The sequence below is a fragment of the Pinus tabuliformis genome, chromosome 8, assembly GCF_031772625.1.
Source record: "Pinus tabuliformis cultivar Carrire ecotype Pingquan chromosome 8, CPIR1, whole genome shotgun sequence".
In the NCBI taxonomy this organism is placed as follows: Eukaryota; Viridiplantae; Streptophyta; class Pinopsida; order Pinales; family Pinaceae; genus Pinus; species Pinus tabuliformis.
This window is the reverse complement of record NC_142294.1, coordinates 1,454,635,873-1,454,654,906: the sequence shown is the minus strand read 5'-3', so window position 1 is coordinate 1,454,654,906 and position 19,034 is coordinate 1,454,635,873. Positions and strand designations below refer to the sequence as shown.

The 19,034-nt window shown below is 38.9% G+C and overlaps 1 protein-coding gene across 3 annotated transcripts in view; it reads left to right on the top strand.

Annotated features, from left to right (window-relative positions):
- NFD5 (pentatricopeptide (PPR) repeat-containing protein) overlaps positions 1–10,738 on the top strand; it is a 79,764-nt gene extending 69,026 nt beyond the window's left edge. Inside the window, exons 2-3 of one of the 3 annotated variants that reach the window (XM_089373921.1) lie at positions 8,832–9,889; positions 10,431–10,738. In XM_089373921.1, the coding sequence (XP_089230047.1) occupies positions 8,832–9,881 (1,050 nt within the window). In that variant the 3' untranslated portion in view covers positions 9,882–9,889; positions 10,431–10,738. Of the gene's footprint in view, positions 1–8,831; positions 9,890–10,217 lie in introns of all 3 variants that reach the window. The other 2 variants (XM_089373920.1, XM_089373919.1) reach the window with 2 other exon arrangements.
- Positions 10,739–19,034: the final 8,296 nt, after the last annotated feature.

The following is a 19,034-nucleotide window of genomic DNA, read 5'->3' as shown; positions in this document are numbered from 1 at the left end:
TACAGTTTGTTAATATAACGAAGTGGGGATATTGGAAATTGTAAAAAATTGTCTATATTTTGTGCACATGTTGATTTGCTGTTGTATTTTGTTTCGTTGTGCAAAGTAGTTTGTTGTGGTATTTGGATTGGTAGTGTTAGTGATTCTAAGACCTTATCCTAGATTCCAGTACCGTCGAAAAACAATGGTTCATACTGCTACTACAAAGATTAAGCCATTCAAGAGTGGCCAGTTCCTACCACCCTTAAGAAGATTTAGGGATTTTGGGGTTAAGTAGGATTCTATTGCTGTTTTGTATGAAATTTATCTATTGTTGCTCCCTCTAACCATCTGAATAAAGAAGGATGCCTTTCATTTGTCATCTGAGGCACCCCAAGGCTTTGAGAATTTGATAAATCCCTTGCTTCGACTCCAGTTTGCTCCGCTTGATTTCACCTAGCCCTTCATCATTGAGTGTGATTCTCTTGGGTTTGGAGTTAGTGCTCTATTTTACTAAGATGATAGACTCATTGCCTTCTAAAGTATGGAAATATTAAAACTGATCACCTCATCTTGAAGCATTCACTGACACAAGGTACTCTAACAGAGGGGCAATAGAAGGGAATTGACCATTGGCCGCTATCGAGATGACTTTGAGATTGTCTACAAGAAGGGGAAAGATGATATCATTATAGATGCTTTATTTAGATGGGATAAATCACCCACCTTCAACTTCATCTCTTTTAGATAACTTGCTTGGGATAGACTACCTAATGGATCCTACTGCAATTCAAGTTCAACAGGACATTATTGATGGCAAGAAGAACCAACATTGAACTTTTAGGAATGGTGCCATCCTCTAAATTTGCATCTTTTTATGGCGCGTCTCTCCTTTTATACAAAAGGCTTTTTAAGATGGGCATGCTTCTAATTTCTCCCTCTGTGAATCATGTGGGTTTCCACATAACCTACAAAAATGTCTCCTCCAACTTTTAGTGGTTCAAAATGAAGTATGATATTGAGCAGTTTGTGGTAGAATGTGACACTTGCTAGCATGATAAAGTGGAAATTTCTCATCGCATGGTGTTCTCCAACCTAACATGACTCCCATTGACAAGTGGGGAAAGTATCTATGGAGTTCGGAAAGTATCTACGGAGTTCACTATAAGTCTGTTTCTCTCTGAAGGTAAGGCTGCTATCTTGATGGTAGTTGATCCTTTAACTGAACATGCTTATTTCACCTGTTTGAACACTAAGCTCAGCTTCGAAGGTCGCTGATTTATTTTTTTAAGCATCTCTATAAGCTCCACGGGCTTCCTCACTGCATCACTAGTTACTTTTAAAATGAGTATTATATATCACTTTCAAATAAATGGGAAAACCAAGGTAGTTAATAAATACTTGAAGGGATATCTTCTGATGTACATAGGCGATAAGCAAAATAAAGGAATGATGAGGTAGTTGCATCTGGCCAAAATTGGTAAATACTGCATATCGCTTTGACACAAAAATGACCCCTTTCAAGGCATTAGATGGCTATTAACCTCCATCACCTACGACCGGGTCATCGAAAATGTTGAAGTCCCTGTGAAAGTGGACACACTGCAAGAAATGCAGAGCATCTTCACGATCATTTTAATTTTTAACAGTGGCAGTCAAACAAAATTTGTTTTTCTTTCTTCCATACAGACATGGCAGTGTATGACCTAAGCCTCTCTGACAGCTAACATCCTCTGTGGCTTAAATTTTCTGTCCTGTTTGGTGAATCCACAACGAAGAATGTGGAGATGAAACTGCTGCACAAACTTCAGTTTGTAACTAGTTTGGTGGCTACTATTCACAGTTTAAGGCACGCCTCTGCTGCCATCTCGCCCAGACACTGGTCCTGTCAATCCCATTTCAGAAATATACATTTTATAGATGTGACTCAGTCTCACAGGTTGGGCCAGATCATCAGAAAGAATGGAAACTTACTCCTATGATCAATAGGCAGCGGAATTGATTAACTGTGAACTGGACGATTTTTGCAGATCTATGTTCATGGTTATTTCTCTGAATAGCTTGTTAGTCTTTTTCTATGAATGTTTTAGGTTTTATCTTCTGTATTTTTCTAAGTTGCAGGAAACGTTGGAGAAGGGTCCGTTTCCGGTGAGAAACGAAATGGAAATGAGAAAACTCGTACCATACGCCCTGGAAACGTATTTCCGGCCATACTGGCCCATTTCTCGAGCAGGAAAGGTGGCCAGTACGGCCGGAAACGAGTTTCCAGGCCGTACGACGGAGTTTCCTCTTCTAACTTGACTTTTTATTGTATTTTATTTTTGTTTTTTCGCTTTTAATTTTTTATTGGGCAACTAAAATATCTTCTGGGTGCTTCTAGATGCCTCTTAAGTTATAAAAAAGAGGATTTTTTTGAGTGGGGCAGCCTAATGTTCAAGCCTATGGCCCTAGTGTTGATATGCAGTTCATGGTAATGTTAAATTCTTAAATTTTTAAATGGTAATGTTCCTTTTACTTAAATTTTTAACATTACCATGAAATGACTCAGGATGTTTGAGAGTGGTTTCGCCCTTATTGGATTTCATATGGAGAAAGTAGAATTTAAGATCTCACTCAAAATCCAGCAGACTTATCTGTTTTTCAGGATTTCAAGATTGGTGGATTGGAATGTTTCCATTGGATTTTGTCATGTACTAGGGTATGGAACTTGTATTTAATCAAGAGCACTAAGGTCGTTTGACTATGTAGGAGGAACTCCCAATCAAGCACGAGATAAGAAATTAGAAATTTTTCGTGGCTAATTTTGGATATTGCTATTTTCATTATGTGATCATTCATGAGTAAATGCGATGTACATTTAGAGACTTACAGTTTATGCATTGACAATTGACAATTTAATCGTGATGTAATAAATTAAAATGTATCATATATGCTTTATGATTGCACATATTTCTTAAATGTCCTAATATTAATATATATATATATATATATATATATATATATATATATATTGCGTTTCTCCATTTCCAAAATTTGGGGGGGTCACGTTTCGTACCCGTGCCCGTTTCGGAAACTCGTACCCATTTCCCCGTTTCGTGCAACTTAACTATTTTTGTATGTATCTGTGGAATGATCTTTCCTAACACTTCACTGCATGGCAGCAGAATATTCTTAACTGAATTTCTTTTTATTTTTTGGTTTTGACATTTTGGAGTTTAACAGTATGTCTCAATAAGAAATGCCAAGGGGCTGATTTTGGATTTACTCTAGATATGTGGGCAAAAGCTGGAGTTGGACAGGGCCTGAAAAGTGTGTGGCCAAAGGCCAGAGTCAGAGAATCTCTAGCAAATGTGTTGCTAAAGGTCATGTTTAGATCACTATCTGCTATGGAAGGGCCCCAGAAGGGTTTCTGTTACCAATTGAATGAACCAAACTGATTCATATACTAAATATCCAAGCTGAATAGGAAAACATCGAGAAATCCATTTAGGATAAATATAATGTATTGAACAATATAATATGAGCGATAATTACAATCACAATGTTTTGTGTACAATTATAGATTGATTGGCCACCTACATATTTATACACAAAACATTGTAGAGTAAAACAGACCAGGCATCAAAACAGACTTTGACCTTTCTTTTCATCTCTGATTATTTGTGGTTGCATGATTTATTGGACTCTTGTGGACCGTAAAATCTGGACTCTGTTTGGGAACAATTGTTGAATAGTTTTGGCGTTTCATGTTAATATGTTAGGTTACATACATAAAGTGCACTATGTTCACATTTTCTGCATCCATATGTTTTATTTTCTGTTTCTTCTCATGTTGCAATTCATTTCTTCCTAGCTTTTTTATTTCTGACCTTTGCTCATTTTGTTGCATATCACCGAGCATTTATTTATTCATTTCAACTTTCTCTATAATTGCATTCGTTTTTATTTTCATCTTTCAGTTTCTTAACAGCTTCCTTGCGGAGTATTCTGCTAGAGAATTATGTAATGTTGTAACCCTCTTTTTGTACCATGTTCTGTGTTTTTCTGCCATTATACCATTCTATTTCAATGTCATGTTACCTTGGGCTATAGTTTCATAATGCTTTGGGATATTGCTTCTGAATATGGTCAAGCATTCTTGTTTCAGTTTCATATTCTTTTGTCGTATGGTGGTACATAATTCTTTCGATTCTACAGCAGTTGTTTTCACCACCCAGAAATCATTATCTGTTTTTAGAACCATATGACATACCAGTAGACTAGTTGAGAGATAACTTATAAGATATTGACATTGATTCAAAAACTGTTAATTTTAGGATAAGAATGGTATGTTCTATGCTTTAGAGCAATTTTACTTCAATTTCTTTATTAGCCCAGTATCAATATTCAGATTAGCAATCACATCAACATGATAGTAAAATGCAGATAGAACATAAACATAAACAGTAGAAGACAAGCCAAGACAAGAGGACACAAGATGTGGCACCAGCGAGGGACAAACCCCAATGTGGAGAAACCCTTGATCAAATCTTCTTTTAGTCTTCAATAGTTCAGCAGAGAGAGATAGTACAATTTACAAATCTGATAATTTATAACAGCAGCAAAAGAGCCCTAACCAGAAAAGTCAACGCTGGTCAACAGGGCAGATTTGACCCTCAGCAAATCGGTCAACTTTAGTCAACTTCGGCCTCCAAACAGCAAGATAAAACAACCCTCAAAATAGTCAAATTCAGCCCAGTCAAAGTCTGGTCAAACAGTCCACCTGCGGTCAGCCCTAGCTGCAGTCAATGCTGGTCAAGAGTCAATGTTTAGCCTCGATTTATGTGCTCAGAAATGCGGCCTGCCCAAATAGAGAGCCCTCACAAAAATGCAATCAAAGGAGGTCAATGCATGCTGGTCAACACTTGGTCAAACTGTCCTGAAATTTCAGCTTCTTGAAATTTTGGACGTGTGGAGAGGGAGAGGCCCAGAAATCCGTACCCCATCAATGAGGGGAGAGAGAGAGAAGTGTGAAGATGAGTATGTCCAAATGAGGCTAAGTCACCTTCTATTTATATGCAATGTTGAGGATGAATAGACGTGATTGTTGGGCTTCTGAGCCTACATAATTTCGCTGGCTGACCTTGACAATTTGACCATAATCAAAATAAATTCATAACTTCATTTTTGCATGTCAGAATCGGATGATCTTTAGATCAATCCTACACCTTTCGGAGAGAGGAATCCAAGAAAAATATCAGCGGTCATAAATAAGATGGCCCATGTGGAGTTTGGCCCTAGTTGCCAATTTTAACACTCCCTCTCAACTAGGGAGAACTCCATCTACTAATCCCTTTGCCAATTTGTACTATCTCTGCCATCAATGCATTGCTATGCTCTGCTGAACTATGAAGAAGAATAAGTGATCTAGAATGTATCATACCATTCTCTACTGATCCGAAGTCAGTGTCAATCGAAGGAGAGTGTGTCATACCACTCTAACTGACCCGAAGTCAGTTCCAATCAAAAGCGAGTGTCTCATACCGCTCTTACTGACCCAAAGTCAGTTCGAATTGATCCCAGATCAATATCGGTCATCCTAGCATAGGGAGTACCGTAGTACACGATGCGTCCATCGGTAATACTATGGCCCCTATCCTCATTTCCCTACTCATTGGCCAGATGAGAGGTACTTCCCATGGGTCCCAAACTGCATGGGTAGGATGTCTCGGCAGGAGAAGGATGAATCACTCATTCTGCCTACATGTCACTAAGGGGTATCGCAGCCTGCAGGGGAAGGCTGAACAACTCACCCTATGGTTGCTCATCACTCCAAGAAGTACCCCAAGCCCCCTAGAGCTCCCAGAGCTCAATGTCCATCTCATACAGGACCCTCATAAGAGGGTCTCTCCACGACTCCAAGTCGTTCTTGGAAGGCCAAGAACTTGACCTTCCCTAGGGGCTTTGTCAGAATATCGACGACCTACTCATTAGTCCCAATGTGATGGAGCCTTATTTCTCCTCGTTGTACCATATCCTGGATAAAATGGTACTTGATATCTATATGCTTGGAATGATCATGAAACACAGGATTCTCCGATAATCGGATCCCACTCTGGTTGTCGTAGAGGATCACGTGGTATTCAGCACATGTCCAAACAACTCACTAAAGAGCTTCCTCAACCAGACAGCTTCACAGGAGGCCATACTAGCAGCTCTGTATTCGGCCTTGGCAGTGCTCAAAGCAACCGATTTCTACTTTGTGCTCATCTAGGATATCGAAGCAGAACCCAAAGAAAAACAACATCTAGAAGTGCTCTTGCGATCCACCACACTGCCAGCCCAATCAACATCAAAATAACCATGCAGCCTCACATCTTCGGCAATGTATCTCAGTCCATGAGTGATTGTGCCCCGAAGATATCTCAAAAGATTCTTGGCACCAATCCAATGTATATGATGAGGCTCAACCATATATTGGCTCAATGTGTTAACTGCAAATCATATGTCTGGACGGGAGTTCACCAAGAACATCAGTGCTCCTATGAGTTGACGATACTTAGAATCATTTCTCAATTCAGGTCCAACAACACTACCACATAACTTCTTAAAGTTAAGTTCCATTGGGGTAGTCACAAGCTTGTAGTCCACCATCCCAAATCTTTCAAATATCTTCACAACCTATTTTCCTCGATATAGGAAAATTTCACCTGGTTTTTGCTAGACCTCCAACCCTAGGAAGTAGTGCATCGATCTTAGGTCCTTCATCTCAAATTCAGAAGCCAACTCCCTCTTACATTTGTGAATGAGAGGGTTTGCACTTCCATCAGTTTCATGCTTGATTCTATAGAGCCACTTAGAGGTGACAACTAATTTGTCTTGGGGTCTAGGGATCATATCCCAGACATCATTCTTCATAATTGACACGTATTCTCCATTCATAGCATCCTTCCATACTTGATGCTTCACGACTTCTTCGAATGATGAAGGCTCATTTTGAATGATAGTGCTCATGGCTGTCAAATATTTTTGATCCTTGTTCGGCTTTTTGCTTTCATGGAAAGTCGCCCTTGGTGCAATGTGTTTCTCGGCATCTTCAAGAATCTCCCTAAGCCATGAGGGTCTCCTTTTGGAGGAGGAGGGCTCATGAGGAGGAGGATCAATAAGATCCATAGGTTCATCAACATCAGGCATCGTTTCGTCTTCTGTTGCACCTTGATTTCCGGTGTCAGCTTCTTTGTCCTTAGGATAGGAAGGTTGTTGATCTTCCTGAGGGCCATATCTTCGTCTAAGGTGACATCATGACTTATCTCAACTTCCTTTTGACTAGCCACATAAATTCTATATCCCTTAGAATTTTCACTATAGCCCACAAAGATTCCTTCATAGCAGCCGGTGCATTTGAAGGAGGTTCAGGGATTTTACCCTGCACATAGTCCATCACTTCTTTTTCTTCCAAGGTCAAATCAAGAGACATCTTCCATCCATGATAGTCAGATTTATCATGGAGCTTGTCTTCAACTGGGAAGTAGGATGAGGAACCCATTGAACCTTTTGTCCTTGTCCAACTGTCTTTGGTGACTGCTCTTTCACTCTTGCTTGGGCTTTGTATTCACCTCACCTCTAATACCATGTTAATTTTAGGATAACAATGGTATCTTCTATGCTTTAGAGCAATTTTACTTCAATTTATTTATTAGCCCAGTATCATTATTTAGATTAGCAATCACATCAACATGATAGTAAAATGCAGATAGAACATAAACATAAATAGTAGAAGACAAGCCAAGACAAGAGGACACAAGATGTGGCACTAGCTAGCGACAAACCCCAATGTGGGGAAACCCTTGATCAAATCTTCTTTTAGTCTTCAATAGTTCAGCATAGAGAGATAGTACAATTTACAAATCTGATAATTTATAACCGCAGCAAAAAAGCCCTAACCAAAAAGTCAATGCTGGTTAACAGGGCAGATTTGACTCTCAGCAAATCGGTCAACTTTAGTCAACTTCGGCCTCCAAACAACAAGATAAAACAGCCTTCAAAACAATCAAATTCAGCCCAGTCAAAGTCTGGTCAAACAGCCCACCTGCGGTCAGCCCTAGCTGCAGTCAACGCTGGTCAATAGTCAACGTTTAGCCTCGATTTCTGTCTCCAGAAATGCGCCTTCCCAAACAGAGATAACCCTCACAAAAACGAAGTCAAAGGAGGCCAACGCATGCTGGTCAACACTTGGTCAAACTGTCCTAAAATTTCGGACATGTGGAGAGAGAGAGAGAGGCCCAGAAATCCGTACCCAATCAATGAGGAGAGAGAGAGAGAGAAGTGTATCCAAATGAGGCTAATTCACCTTCTATTTATATGCAACGTCGAGGATGAATAGACGTGATTGTTAGGCTTTTGAGCCTACATACGTTTGTTGGCCGACCTTGACAATTTGACCATAATCAAAATAAATTCATGACTGCATTTGTACATGTCAGAATCGGATGATCTTTAGATCAATTCTACACCTCTCAAAGAGAGGAATCCAAGAAAAATATCAGTTGTCATAAATAAGATGACCCATGTGGAGTTTGGCCCTAGTTGCCAATTTTAACAAAAACCATCACATGCAATGTATGCTGCATATAATTGTTTTTCCTGTTTTTGATAATCCTATATTTTCAAATGGAATCTGTGTTCTATTAACGTTTGGTTATCTAACCTGATCAAAATATTAAACTATATTTATAACTAATTTTTTTTATACCAGTTAAGTTAGATGATCCTATACTCTTTGTGAATGCTATAGTGATTTTTTTGATGTTGTATATAGTTATGCTCTTAATTTTAGCTAATTGTATAAATGTGCTTATACAATATATTTTCAGGCAACAGAGTTTGCTCTAAATGAAGAATCCTTTGAAGCCAGCATTAGAGATTATACCAAACTTTTAGATGCCTACGCAAAGAAAGATCGTTTAGAAGATGCTGAAAGGGTACTGAAGACTATGACAGAGAAGGGATTTGCTCGGGATGCAGTGACATGCAGTGCATTGGTTCACATGTATAGCAAGACAGGGAATCTGGATCGAGCTAGAGAGGCATTTGAACAGATAAGATCACTTGGACTTCAACCAGACCAAAAAGCATATGGCTCAATGATTATGGCTTATGTGCAAGCAGGATTGCCCAAAGCAGGAGAATCTTTGATGAGAGAGATGGAGGCCAAGGACATCAAACCAGGGAAGGAAGTTTACATGGCACTGCTTAGGGCTTTTGCACAGAGAGGTCTTGTTGATGGTGCACAGAGGATATTCAACACCATGCAGTTTTCTGGTGTCATGCCAAACTTGGAATCTTGCACGCTACTGGTCGAAGCTTATGGTCAGTCTGGAGATGCAGACCAGGCTAGAAATGTTTTTGATCATATGATGAAAGCAGGGCACAAGCCAGATGATAAATGCACTGCTAGCATGCTAGCTGCATATGAGAAGAAGAATTATCTTGACAAGGCATTAAACTTGCTATTGGATCTTGAAAAGGATGGCTTTAAGCAAGGTCTTGAAACGTCAGCTGTATTGATTGACTGGCTTGGTAGGTTAGGCTTGGTGTATGAAGCCGAGCAAGCTTTTACTGAGATTGCTGGGAAGGAAAGAGTTCCCTCCAAGGTTTGTATTAGTCTATGTGATATGTATGCAAGGAGTGGCTTACAACAAAAGGCATTAGACACACTGAATACAATATGGAACAATGCAGAAACTTTGGATTCACATCAATATGAAAGGCTGATGCACGGGCTTTTAGCTGGTGGCCTTGTAGAGGAAGCAAAAAGAATAAACGACCGTATGCAGAGTCAAGGTTTAGTTCCTTCAGAGCCTGCCCGAGTAGCACTGATGGCAGCTCAAGCCATTTCACGTAGGAAGCCCACAACAAAATAGAAATCAGAGTGAGTCTATTGATCGAGTAACCCATAAGTTCTTAGCTCCCGTTCCATCTTTTTAATATAACACAAACATTTTTCTGTGGCCTTTTCTGCTGACCTGATACCGAGATAGCATTCTTTGTGTCTGGTTATCACTGTCCTCGGGAATTCAAAAAACTATGGTATTCAATATTTTGTTTAGAGTGCAGACTATGTGCTGGCAATATTTTGATTATATCTCATTTTAAATGCAAAAATTAGCTGCTTAAGATTCAGCCAAGATTGTACATATTTTTGTTATGGAACCAACTTAGCTATCATTTTTGATCCTTTACATTTGGGATCTTCTCAGGTTATCGTGCATCACCTTTGCCGATGCTTGGGATAGCTTCCTCACGGTGTCAATAATTATATTGATTGTTGATTGCATGCTCAGATTGCGTTACTTACATTGAAGTTGTGTGTGCTCAGAGATTTTTTATGTGGCCAGCTGCCAGCATATGGCGTTCACATCATATTGTGAGAATAATCATCCTAACTTGGTTGCTTCAATTGGAAATCACAGTTACAGGTTCATGACTCCAGTTAATTGAATATGGACATGTTGATTATTGAGACAGACTACCATGCCCCATTGTTCAACTCATGTTCTCTCTACTGTGTTGGAGTGATTTAGGAAGAAAGTATTAACCAGGATGCAGAAAGTTGCCAACTAAATAGGCTGGTCAGATGCATTTTGATTTTTCCTCTCTTTCACAGTTCGTCTAGTTTTTCCTGTTAAGGTCCTTTGGTTGAATTCTGTCATTTTAATATTATTATTTAATTTTTTAACTCCTTTTATGAAGGATAAAGTAGTATTAATACTTAATTCTAGACGATGTGAAGTTTTCCAGCTATATGTGTTGTGTTTTTAATTCCAAGTCTCAGGTTGAGGTTTTCATGACCATTTCGTAAAATATTGTCAATAATATTTGTACGAAAATCTTCCTTTAGTAGAAAAAAGAAATGTACATGCATTGTATTGATTGAACCATTGCTTTTTGTATGTGGAATGCCTGAAACACAAGATTTTAATCTGAAAGAAAAATTCCATACATGTTTGTATTTTTGTAAGAAGCATCAGACTTCTAGATCTGTGCATGATTATTTGAATGAAGTTTTTCCATTGGCTTTTGGTTTGCAGTTTACATTAGTGTAACATATGTGATATTCATGCCCTCGAGAAAGTTCCAAACGTTGTCAACTCTGGCAGTGCCTAGGGATACGGAGGATTCAAATATCGTTTTTAATTTCCATTAACTAGCAGTCTTTTTATCATGTAAATGGTCCTTTGGTAATGAATTGGTCTCTATCTCTGACTTAGATACACTGCCTAGGCTTAGATAACTAAGAGAGCCCAACAATTGATCACATTGACACTAGATAGCACAAAATAGTTCAGAGATCACACTGACATCGCAATCTGTGTTTTCGGAGGCTTGAACTCTGGTCTCTGTGAAGAAAGTTCATTTGATTGACAACTTGATCATTAGCTAGGATTGCTCATGAGCGTTTCCAAGTTTATTTACTTCGTGTTACTTTTTGAAAATTGTATTTCAGTCATCAAAATGCATGTGAAGTAGATCTTGATTTCTGTCCACTGTCCAAGTTTATGTTTCTTGCTCAAAGTTTTGGCAAATGAAAGCATAAAATTTCATTATTTCTGGGATAGGATTGTCTATATGTTTGGTGGATAAATATGTTGAGAAGAAGGTACACAGTTGATGTGAAATGAAACATACGGTAGGTGATTTTTATCAATGTAGAGTTACATAAGATGAGAACATTGGTTTCTTAGACTGCCCTTTTTATTTCAGCGACACAGAGAATACAAGCCCAAAAATAGTTTTGTAACGATTGAATGATAATCATGGTAGTTTTTTTTTCTTTTTTCGAGAGAAACAATTAATATTTATTAGAATTTACAGCATGCATGTCTCTGGCCATACCCGTGGTCTTTCATAGCTTATAACTTTCAGCATATAAAACACTATATTGTGGATTTTCTGAAATTGTGGCTTCATCAATTTATCACCTAAACAAAAATTTTCTACATACTATTCTGTCAGGACAAAGTTTTATCCCAACTAAGGTTGGCTTATATCTATTTAGATCTAATAGAAACACAACCCATGAGATGTAGAACAATTTGTGACACTCTGTTCTGTTAAGGCACTCCTTGTGTGAAGATTGATGGTTCAAAACCCTTTGGGTACAAAAAATTCAGCCATGTTACAAGTTGGTTTGGTTTAGGCTGGGTGTGATCCCTTGGTGATTTTGACATCGTAGATGTCCATGGGTTATGGTTTCTTAGCCAAAGGCTAGTCCAACAAGTCATGGACAAATTATCAAACAAAAGAAAAGTTTCTAATATAAACAAAATTATATTTATTTGACCATTACCATAAGGCAAGCTGTCTTGCTTAAAGAACTTTTCCATTAAGGGTGGTGTGCTATGGTACATTTCTTGCATTCTTGATAAGGGTCATTGATTTTGTGAGGTCTTGACTTCCATTTGGTGGTTGACTAAAATGAGAATAAGAACATAGGGAACTGTTTAACTCACCTTTGAGATGGAATGGACTCACCCATGTGGGTGACTCTTAGGAGAATTTTTCTCTTGATGATTTAGGCTAGCAAACCAACAACCCTATCATGATCCACATTAGCCAATATTAGATGCTTCTCAGCCATGCTCTGGTCAGTGCTTTATTCATTTGGTTTTCTCATTCGATGAAGTTGGCTCATCAAATGTGAGGTACATAAACCATTTTTGTATTCAAGTGTTTTCATTTAATGTTAAGGGCATTCTAGTATGGATCACAGGTTGATCATTGTTTGTCACTATTATTGATTTCTTGTTTTCTTCATCCTAAGGGCTTGGAAACTTAGCCCTAAGAAGTTGATGCAACAGAATGAAAAAAAATGAGCCATAATATTAAAATGCAAAAAATTCCTAGGGATAAATGAAAGTGCATGGACAAAGGATTTAACTTAAGCTCTACCCCCCTCATTAGCCCTTAGTCAGTTCTTGGCTAATGCATGAGATATATAAATGAAAGGAAATTTGAATATTCCAACCCCAATGAGTAAGGAAACACTTCACCTTTAAGGGGTTGATGATGAATCAATGAAAGCTTGTAACCCAAGCTATACATGTGATAAAAGGAAAATTAGTGATGAAAAAGGCACACAAGAGGGGTGGTAGAAATATGTTGAGAAAAGGGGTAAATTAGGCCCCATGATTGCTCCCTCTTCACATCATAAACACTTAAGGATGTTGAGATTTCATAATTGATACAACACTTGCATCCTCCATAAAGTAGACCCTATATGATGTCATTGATCAGTTGCACCTACTAATTGATGGGTCGACCTATGAATTGTTCATCCCCTTAGGGTTAGGAGCACCTAATAGGGCCTTGTGATGATCCTCCCAAAGTTAAGCAATGTAACTTGTTTACAAGTCACATAAGCTAGAAAGACATTTGAAGACGATGCTTGTGTAAAGTACGTTGTTGCAATTTTTAATAAATATGGCCCACTCTAATAGTCTTATGGTCTGTGCACCTATGGTGTTAATTTCACTTGATTCAATATGTGTTAATCTCTCGAGGGATTGTATGATGCTTCTCCAACCCTTATAAGACGATGTCCAACCCCACTTGACAACTCCACTGGGCACTTTGACCTAGGACGTTGACCACTTATTGAGTGTTGACCTTGGGATGTGTTACCCACCATTTTGTGGGTAATATCCCTAGGAGAATTTTTTTCTCCAAGATAGTCCTTAGCCGACAACCAACAACTGCTTGCAACCATCAACTAGCTCATTGTGCCATTTCTCCTCCCCCTGAGTTGACCATGCGGTCCCCTACTCATCTGCCATGATCATATGTTTGAAGGTGGGCCTCCCGAATCTAAAGGTATGCCTTGTCATTTTTAAATTGAGTATTGTCGTTTGCTTATCATGGACAGTTTTGGGCATGGATTAATGGGGGAATTCAACGGAAAGAATGGGCTAGGTTTGTCCCCTAGACCCCTTTTAGGAATTAGCCTTGGATTCTAGTCCCGTGGGATCTCTTTTATTGACCATTTGGTTCTAGGGAGATATTTCACAGGAAACCTTGATTTTGGTTGCGTGGTCCCACTCCCTTATCCGCTTATATTACCCCTTTTCCATCCATTATTGCCCCATTCATCATATTTCCCACCTGGGTCCACATCCCTCCATTGGGGCCGCATAGGGTTAGCTTGCCCTTTCCCCTTGCCCACACCTCGACTCATGGCCTGGAATGAAGCCCGAAGGTTGATGCAGCTGAATAGAAAGTTAAAAGTATACATGGCCACTTTCAAATAGGAAAAGTACCACAAAATGCAAAAGATGGATGAGACAAAAACATTTAGCACGTTGAGAAAAGCCAATACATGAGCTTTACCCCATCATCATGGCCATCACCTTGATTCCTTTAGGTTTTATGAGCCTTCTTAATCATATAGAAACCCATGATTGTCCCAACCCCTGGTGGGCGATGAACCACCCAACCATAAAAGGGGGAATTCACTGCTATATCTTATACATCATGTTCTAGCTCCTTGAGCCTCGAGCAATTAATCAAAGAAAATCATAAAAAGGCAAAAGACATATAAAAACGGTGGAAAAATCAAGGCCGGGGCACCCATGCACCATGATTTCTCCCTCCTATACATTATAAACCCAAGTCTGGGCTTCCCTCTTATTAGCTACCCTTGTACCCTAACATGTCACCCAGAGCCGCCCCTTTTCATCCCCTACTTCATTCACTTATCTATCACATGCCACCATTTTTTGACAGATGTACTTTGACTATATTATCCCTTTTAGAAGTAGAAGCCACCTAATAGGGTGCTTGGTTAACCCATCTGGAGTTTAGGAGACATTGGTACATCTTGAAGCTCATTATGGAAGGGCAGGCCATTATGAAGTCCCCACATGTGGTCCATGATTAGGTAAGCTCATTTACTCGATTTTTCTAAAGACTTGTTGTACTGGAAGGCTAGGGGATGCATTGGATCTTATTGAGGATTGCAGATGATTTCCATTGGGGGTTTGGTCTCCCTATACGGGGTCCTAATCCTCCATGGGGCTACATTGGCACATATAGGGTGAGCGTTGAGCCGTGGGCCTCCACAACAACGGATTGCACTCCATGGATCCCCACACTCATTCAAAGATTGCTCGTGGTTCAGTTATTGGATGAGGAGGATGCACTTGATCTATCATGCCCAGCTGACCCCAAATCTACGCCCCACACTTGGTAGATGATCCAGGAATTCCACGATGATGTGGCATCACCTACACCACCATCCTAGCCCCTGAGGGCGACCTACAGGCAACTTCGATTGGTTTGGAGATCCATGAGGACACTTTTGTGGCCCCATATGTCATTTGGAGCACCGCAGGTTATTACAAGGGGCTACCCCCTTGCCCACTGCTTTTGAGGGTCCTTCTCTTCATTATGGCACCCATGGACTTCATTAGGCTTCTCAGAGGGCCTTACGACATGCATGAATTATTATTTGACCTCTTGAGAGGATTATCTTTTCATTCATGAGCTAGTTTGGTGGGTTTGTCATGAAAATTTGTATTATTAGCACATTATTTTATTTTTGGGGCTTATGTAGGCCAAGGAGGCTAATTCAAACTCCTTAGATGTGTATAAATACAAGTGAGCCGAGATCATTTCTCATTATCACTTTGGATTGGATCTTTTTCCTCTTTAGAGAATTTCACACTTTTTCCTAGAGGATGAATTTGAGCATTTATGGATGAATTTTGATGTATGGTTATTGGTCTATCTTCTCTTGGAGTTTCTCTATTGTCATTTGTGAATGGTTGGATATACTCTACTGCATGTAAGTACACAATTTTTATGTTATTCTTGTTAATTTTGTCATATATGTTAGATTGAGATTTTGTTGTTTTAGGGTTAATCGCTGCATGCAAATTATTGCTTAATATTGTAGGATTGTCTCTATTATGACGCTTCTCTCCAAGTATGGGCCATGTAGTATGAGAAAAATCTCCTAGGGGTAAAACTGACCTTAATAAGCCATTCCTCTTGTGCATTTGAAGTATAAAGCTGCAAGATTGCTCTTACTTGACCTAGAGGGGTTTTTGAAGTAATTTTGAAGCCTCCTTGACTAGGAACCAATAAATCTTACACAAAATCAGCATAGAGTCGATTCTCCCAAGGATTAAGGCACTGATTTATCAAGGTTGGTCACCAAAACTCTTATTATTTCACCTTCTCCCAAGTCTGGGCACATTGGGGCGCCTAGGGCATCAATTTCCCAGCAAGTTAGCCACTAAAAAAATTTGACCTCTTAGGGTCTCCCGTGCTGGCCTTTCCTCTAGCCCTCCTCCAAATTTGAAGACATTCCGACAGTGGAGTTGGGCGAAAAGCCAAGCCTTAGCTCCAAGATCAAAACTTGCCTTGTCATCTCTAACACTAGCACTTCCCAAGGTTAAAACAACATCTTTGACTAATTATATTTTCTTTGGTCCTCTCTCCACCTTGTCTAGGGTAAGGATATCATTGGTTGCTACATTCCTTCCTCATACCCTAGACTGGGTCCACTTGGCCCCGTGTGGTCCCACTCCGTTGAGAGACCATTCTTCAAGAACCATCCGTGATACCAATTCTAACAAGGATTTCAAGGATTGGGAAATTCTGTCACAAGTCTTATCCCATAAACTTAACCCTTAAATAATCCTCTCTTCCTTTCCCTAGAACACATTGTGCTTTGCTTAGAAAGCAAGCAAGTTCAATCCTTCCACCTCTTATGGGAAAGGGATTCATTTGGGTCACTTATATCCATTGATTTATCCTTCACCAGTGACTCTATTCATATCGGGTCTACTCCCATCAATGAAAGTCCGTAAATAGAAGAGAGCCTTCGTTGAGGTGACAATGGGCTAAGCCTCCATTTGTTGCCCTTAGCCTAGCATTTTCCCTTTAGGGATCCCCCTTAGGTCCCCTGCTAGTTTGAGTGGTAACAAGATGCTTTCAACACAATTGATGCCACTCTTCTATCCCTTTAGGCGTTGAAAGACTGCACTTTGGAACCAAAATATTTCCTAGTGCTGATGTACCTCAAAGCTGACAAGATGCCCTCACGTTGGCATTGCACATGCTTGGTGGATGTTGCCTTGTTTTTAAAGAAATTTGATGATGATGATGACCGCCGATGGCACACTTCTTAGTGTGATGACATCATGCCATAACTTTATGATGTCCCCTTCAAGGGGGTTGGATTGATGATGTAAGCTTAGTTGATGATGACATTTTGCATGATGGAGCCTTGCTTGATGATTGGAAGCCATTTAATGATGAGATGTGCACCCCTTAGTCATCCATGGCACCTTTTGATGAGAGAGACACCTTTGGGAGGATAATGTCATCCATGGAGGGTCTTTAGCTCACATGTGTGGGTTAAATGAAGTTTTTCATGTTTTATCATTGAGTTAGAGATCTTTGAGGGTTAACTTGTGACCTATCCAACGTGTAATCATATTTAATCTTTTAGTCTAAATTAAGGTAAAATTGACTTGGTTGTCGTCATATAAATAAAGGGAGTCAATTTATCTTTAAGTCATTTCCACACACACTTGGAGATCGATGCACACAAGTTAGCCTCTTCTTTCTTTGCTGCTACAAGGCACTAGTTGAGTGAATTGTCTTCAAGGGGGATATTTTGATTGGATGGTTCTCTCTCTTGGATGATGATTGGTGATTTTATGATGATTTTGTGTTAATTTATTACAAGTATCTTCTTCCATATTGTACTTGCTAAAGGATTTGGGTTTTTAATGAATTTCTCACTAAAGTGTTGTTGAATGTTTTATGGCTCTGACATCTTCTTGAACAAGATTTTCATCAAGTTTCTCTTGAGGAACCTAAGTGTAGCTTCCTTCCTTTCAATCTCCAAAGAAGATAAAAGGATGAGTTTAAGGAATTGAGAAATTTAAATGTAACTTTCTCTTTCTCCTTGAAATCACTTCCATCAGTCATATTCCATGGAATTGTAGCCTTAGACTCCATTAACCTTTCATTAAGAAAAACACTAGTTCTACCTCTTATGTCAATATATAAAATAATAAAATAAATAAAACCATAAATTTTTATTTTTATGTTTTCTAGGGTAAATTAGGGTTATAACAAAATTTGCAATTTTCAATGTTATTTATGTTGGACCTTGTAAAAAAGTGAAAATATTATTTTAACATTTTTCAGCAATTAATCAGGGTTGATGTCTAGGGTTTCTATTGTTGTTTTATTTGTTTTCAACCATTGAAAATTACTGTAATGTATTTCCTCATTTACTCAATGAATAGTCCTAAATTTTCATCAATTTATCATAGATTCTAGCACTATTTTCTCACTACTGTTATAAATGTTTGCATGTTGTAATTTTGTCGATTAAAACTATAGTTTATAACAACAAAGTGTAATTTCTAGATTGCACATGTTTGAGAACCTATTGATTATGTTCAGGACTTGTTAAGCCTTATAGATTTAGCCATAGGGTCCTTTGAACTCACCATCTTGGAATTATACCTTAATTCACTTGAAAACGTAATCATTGAATATTTATCCTTGGGTGAATCTTGTGGTAGAACCCTCAAGGGATAAAGAGCCTAAGATCATTCGAGTTTTACTTAATCCCTAAGATTTGAGGCTTTGGAAGATTTGAGGTTTACTTAATCCTCCTATGTGAGGATTGTATTTGAATATTAAATAGCAAGGGAATAGTTGATAAGGTGATAGTGATAACTAATCTCGTTGTTGCTCTCAATCTATATTGCTTAGTGAGGCTTTGCATTGAGGTACTACAGTTTGCTGTAACATTTTTGGTGCCATTGTCGGGTAGGAGTTGAGTCCTCATGATCTGAAGTCTATGCTTCAATCCTTCTTGAGGAACATATATCAAAGCCTATAATAATTACTCATATGGCTACTCCATAATCTCATTCTACCTCGAGAGCTTCTAGTTCAAGACCTCGCATGAAACTTACTGTTCCTCCTAAAAAGAGGAAAATTTTGAAGACACCTATAGTTAAAGCTCTGTTCAGTGGTCCTCCTACGTC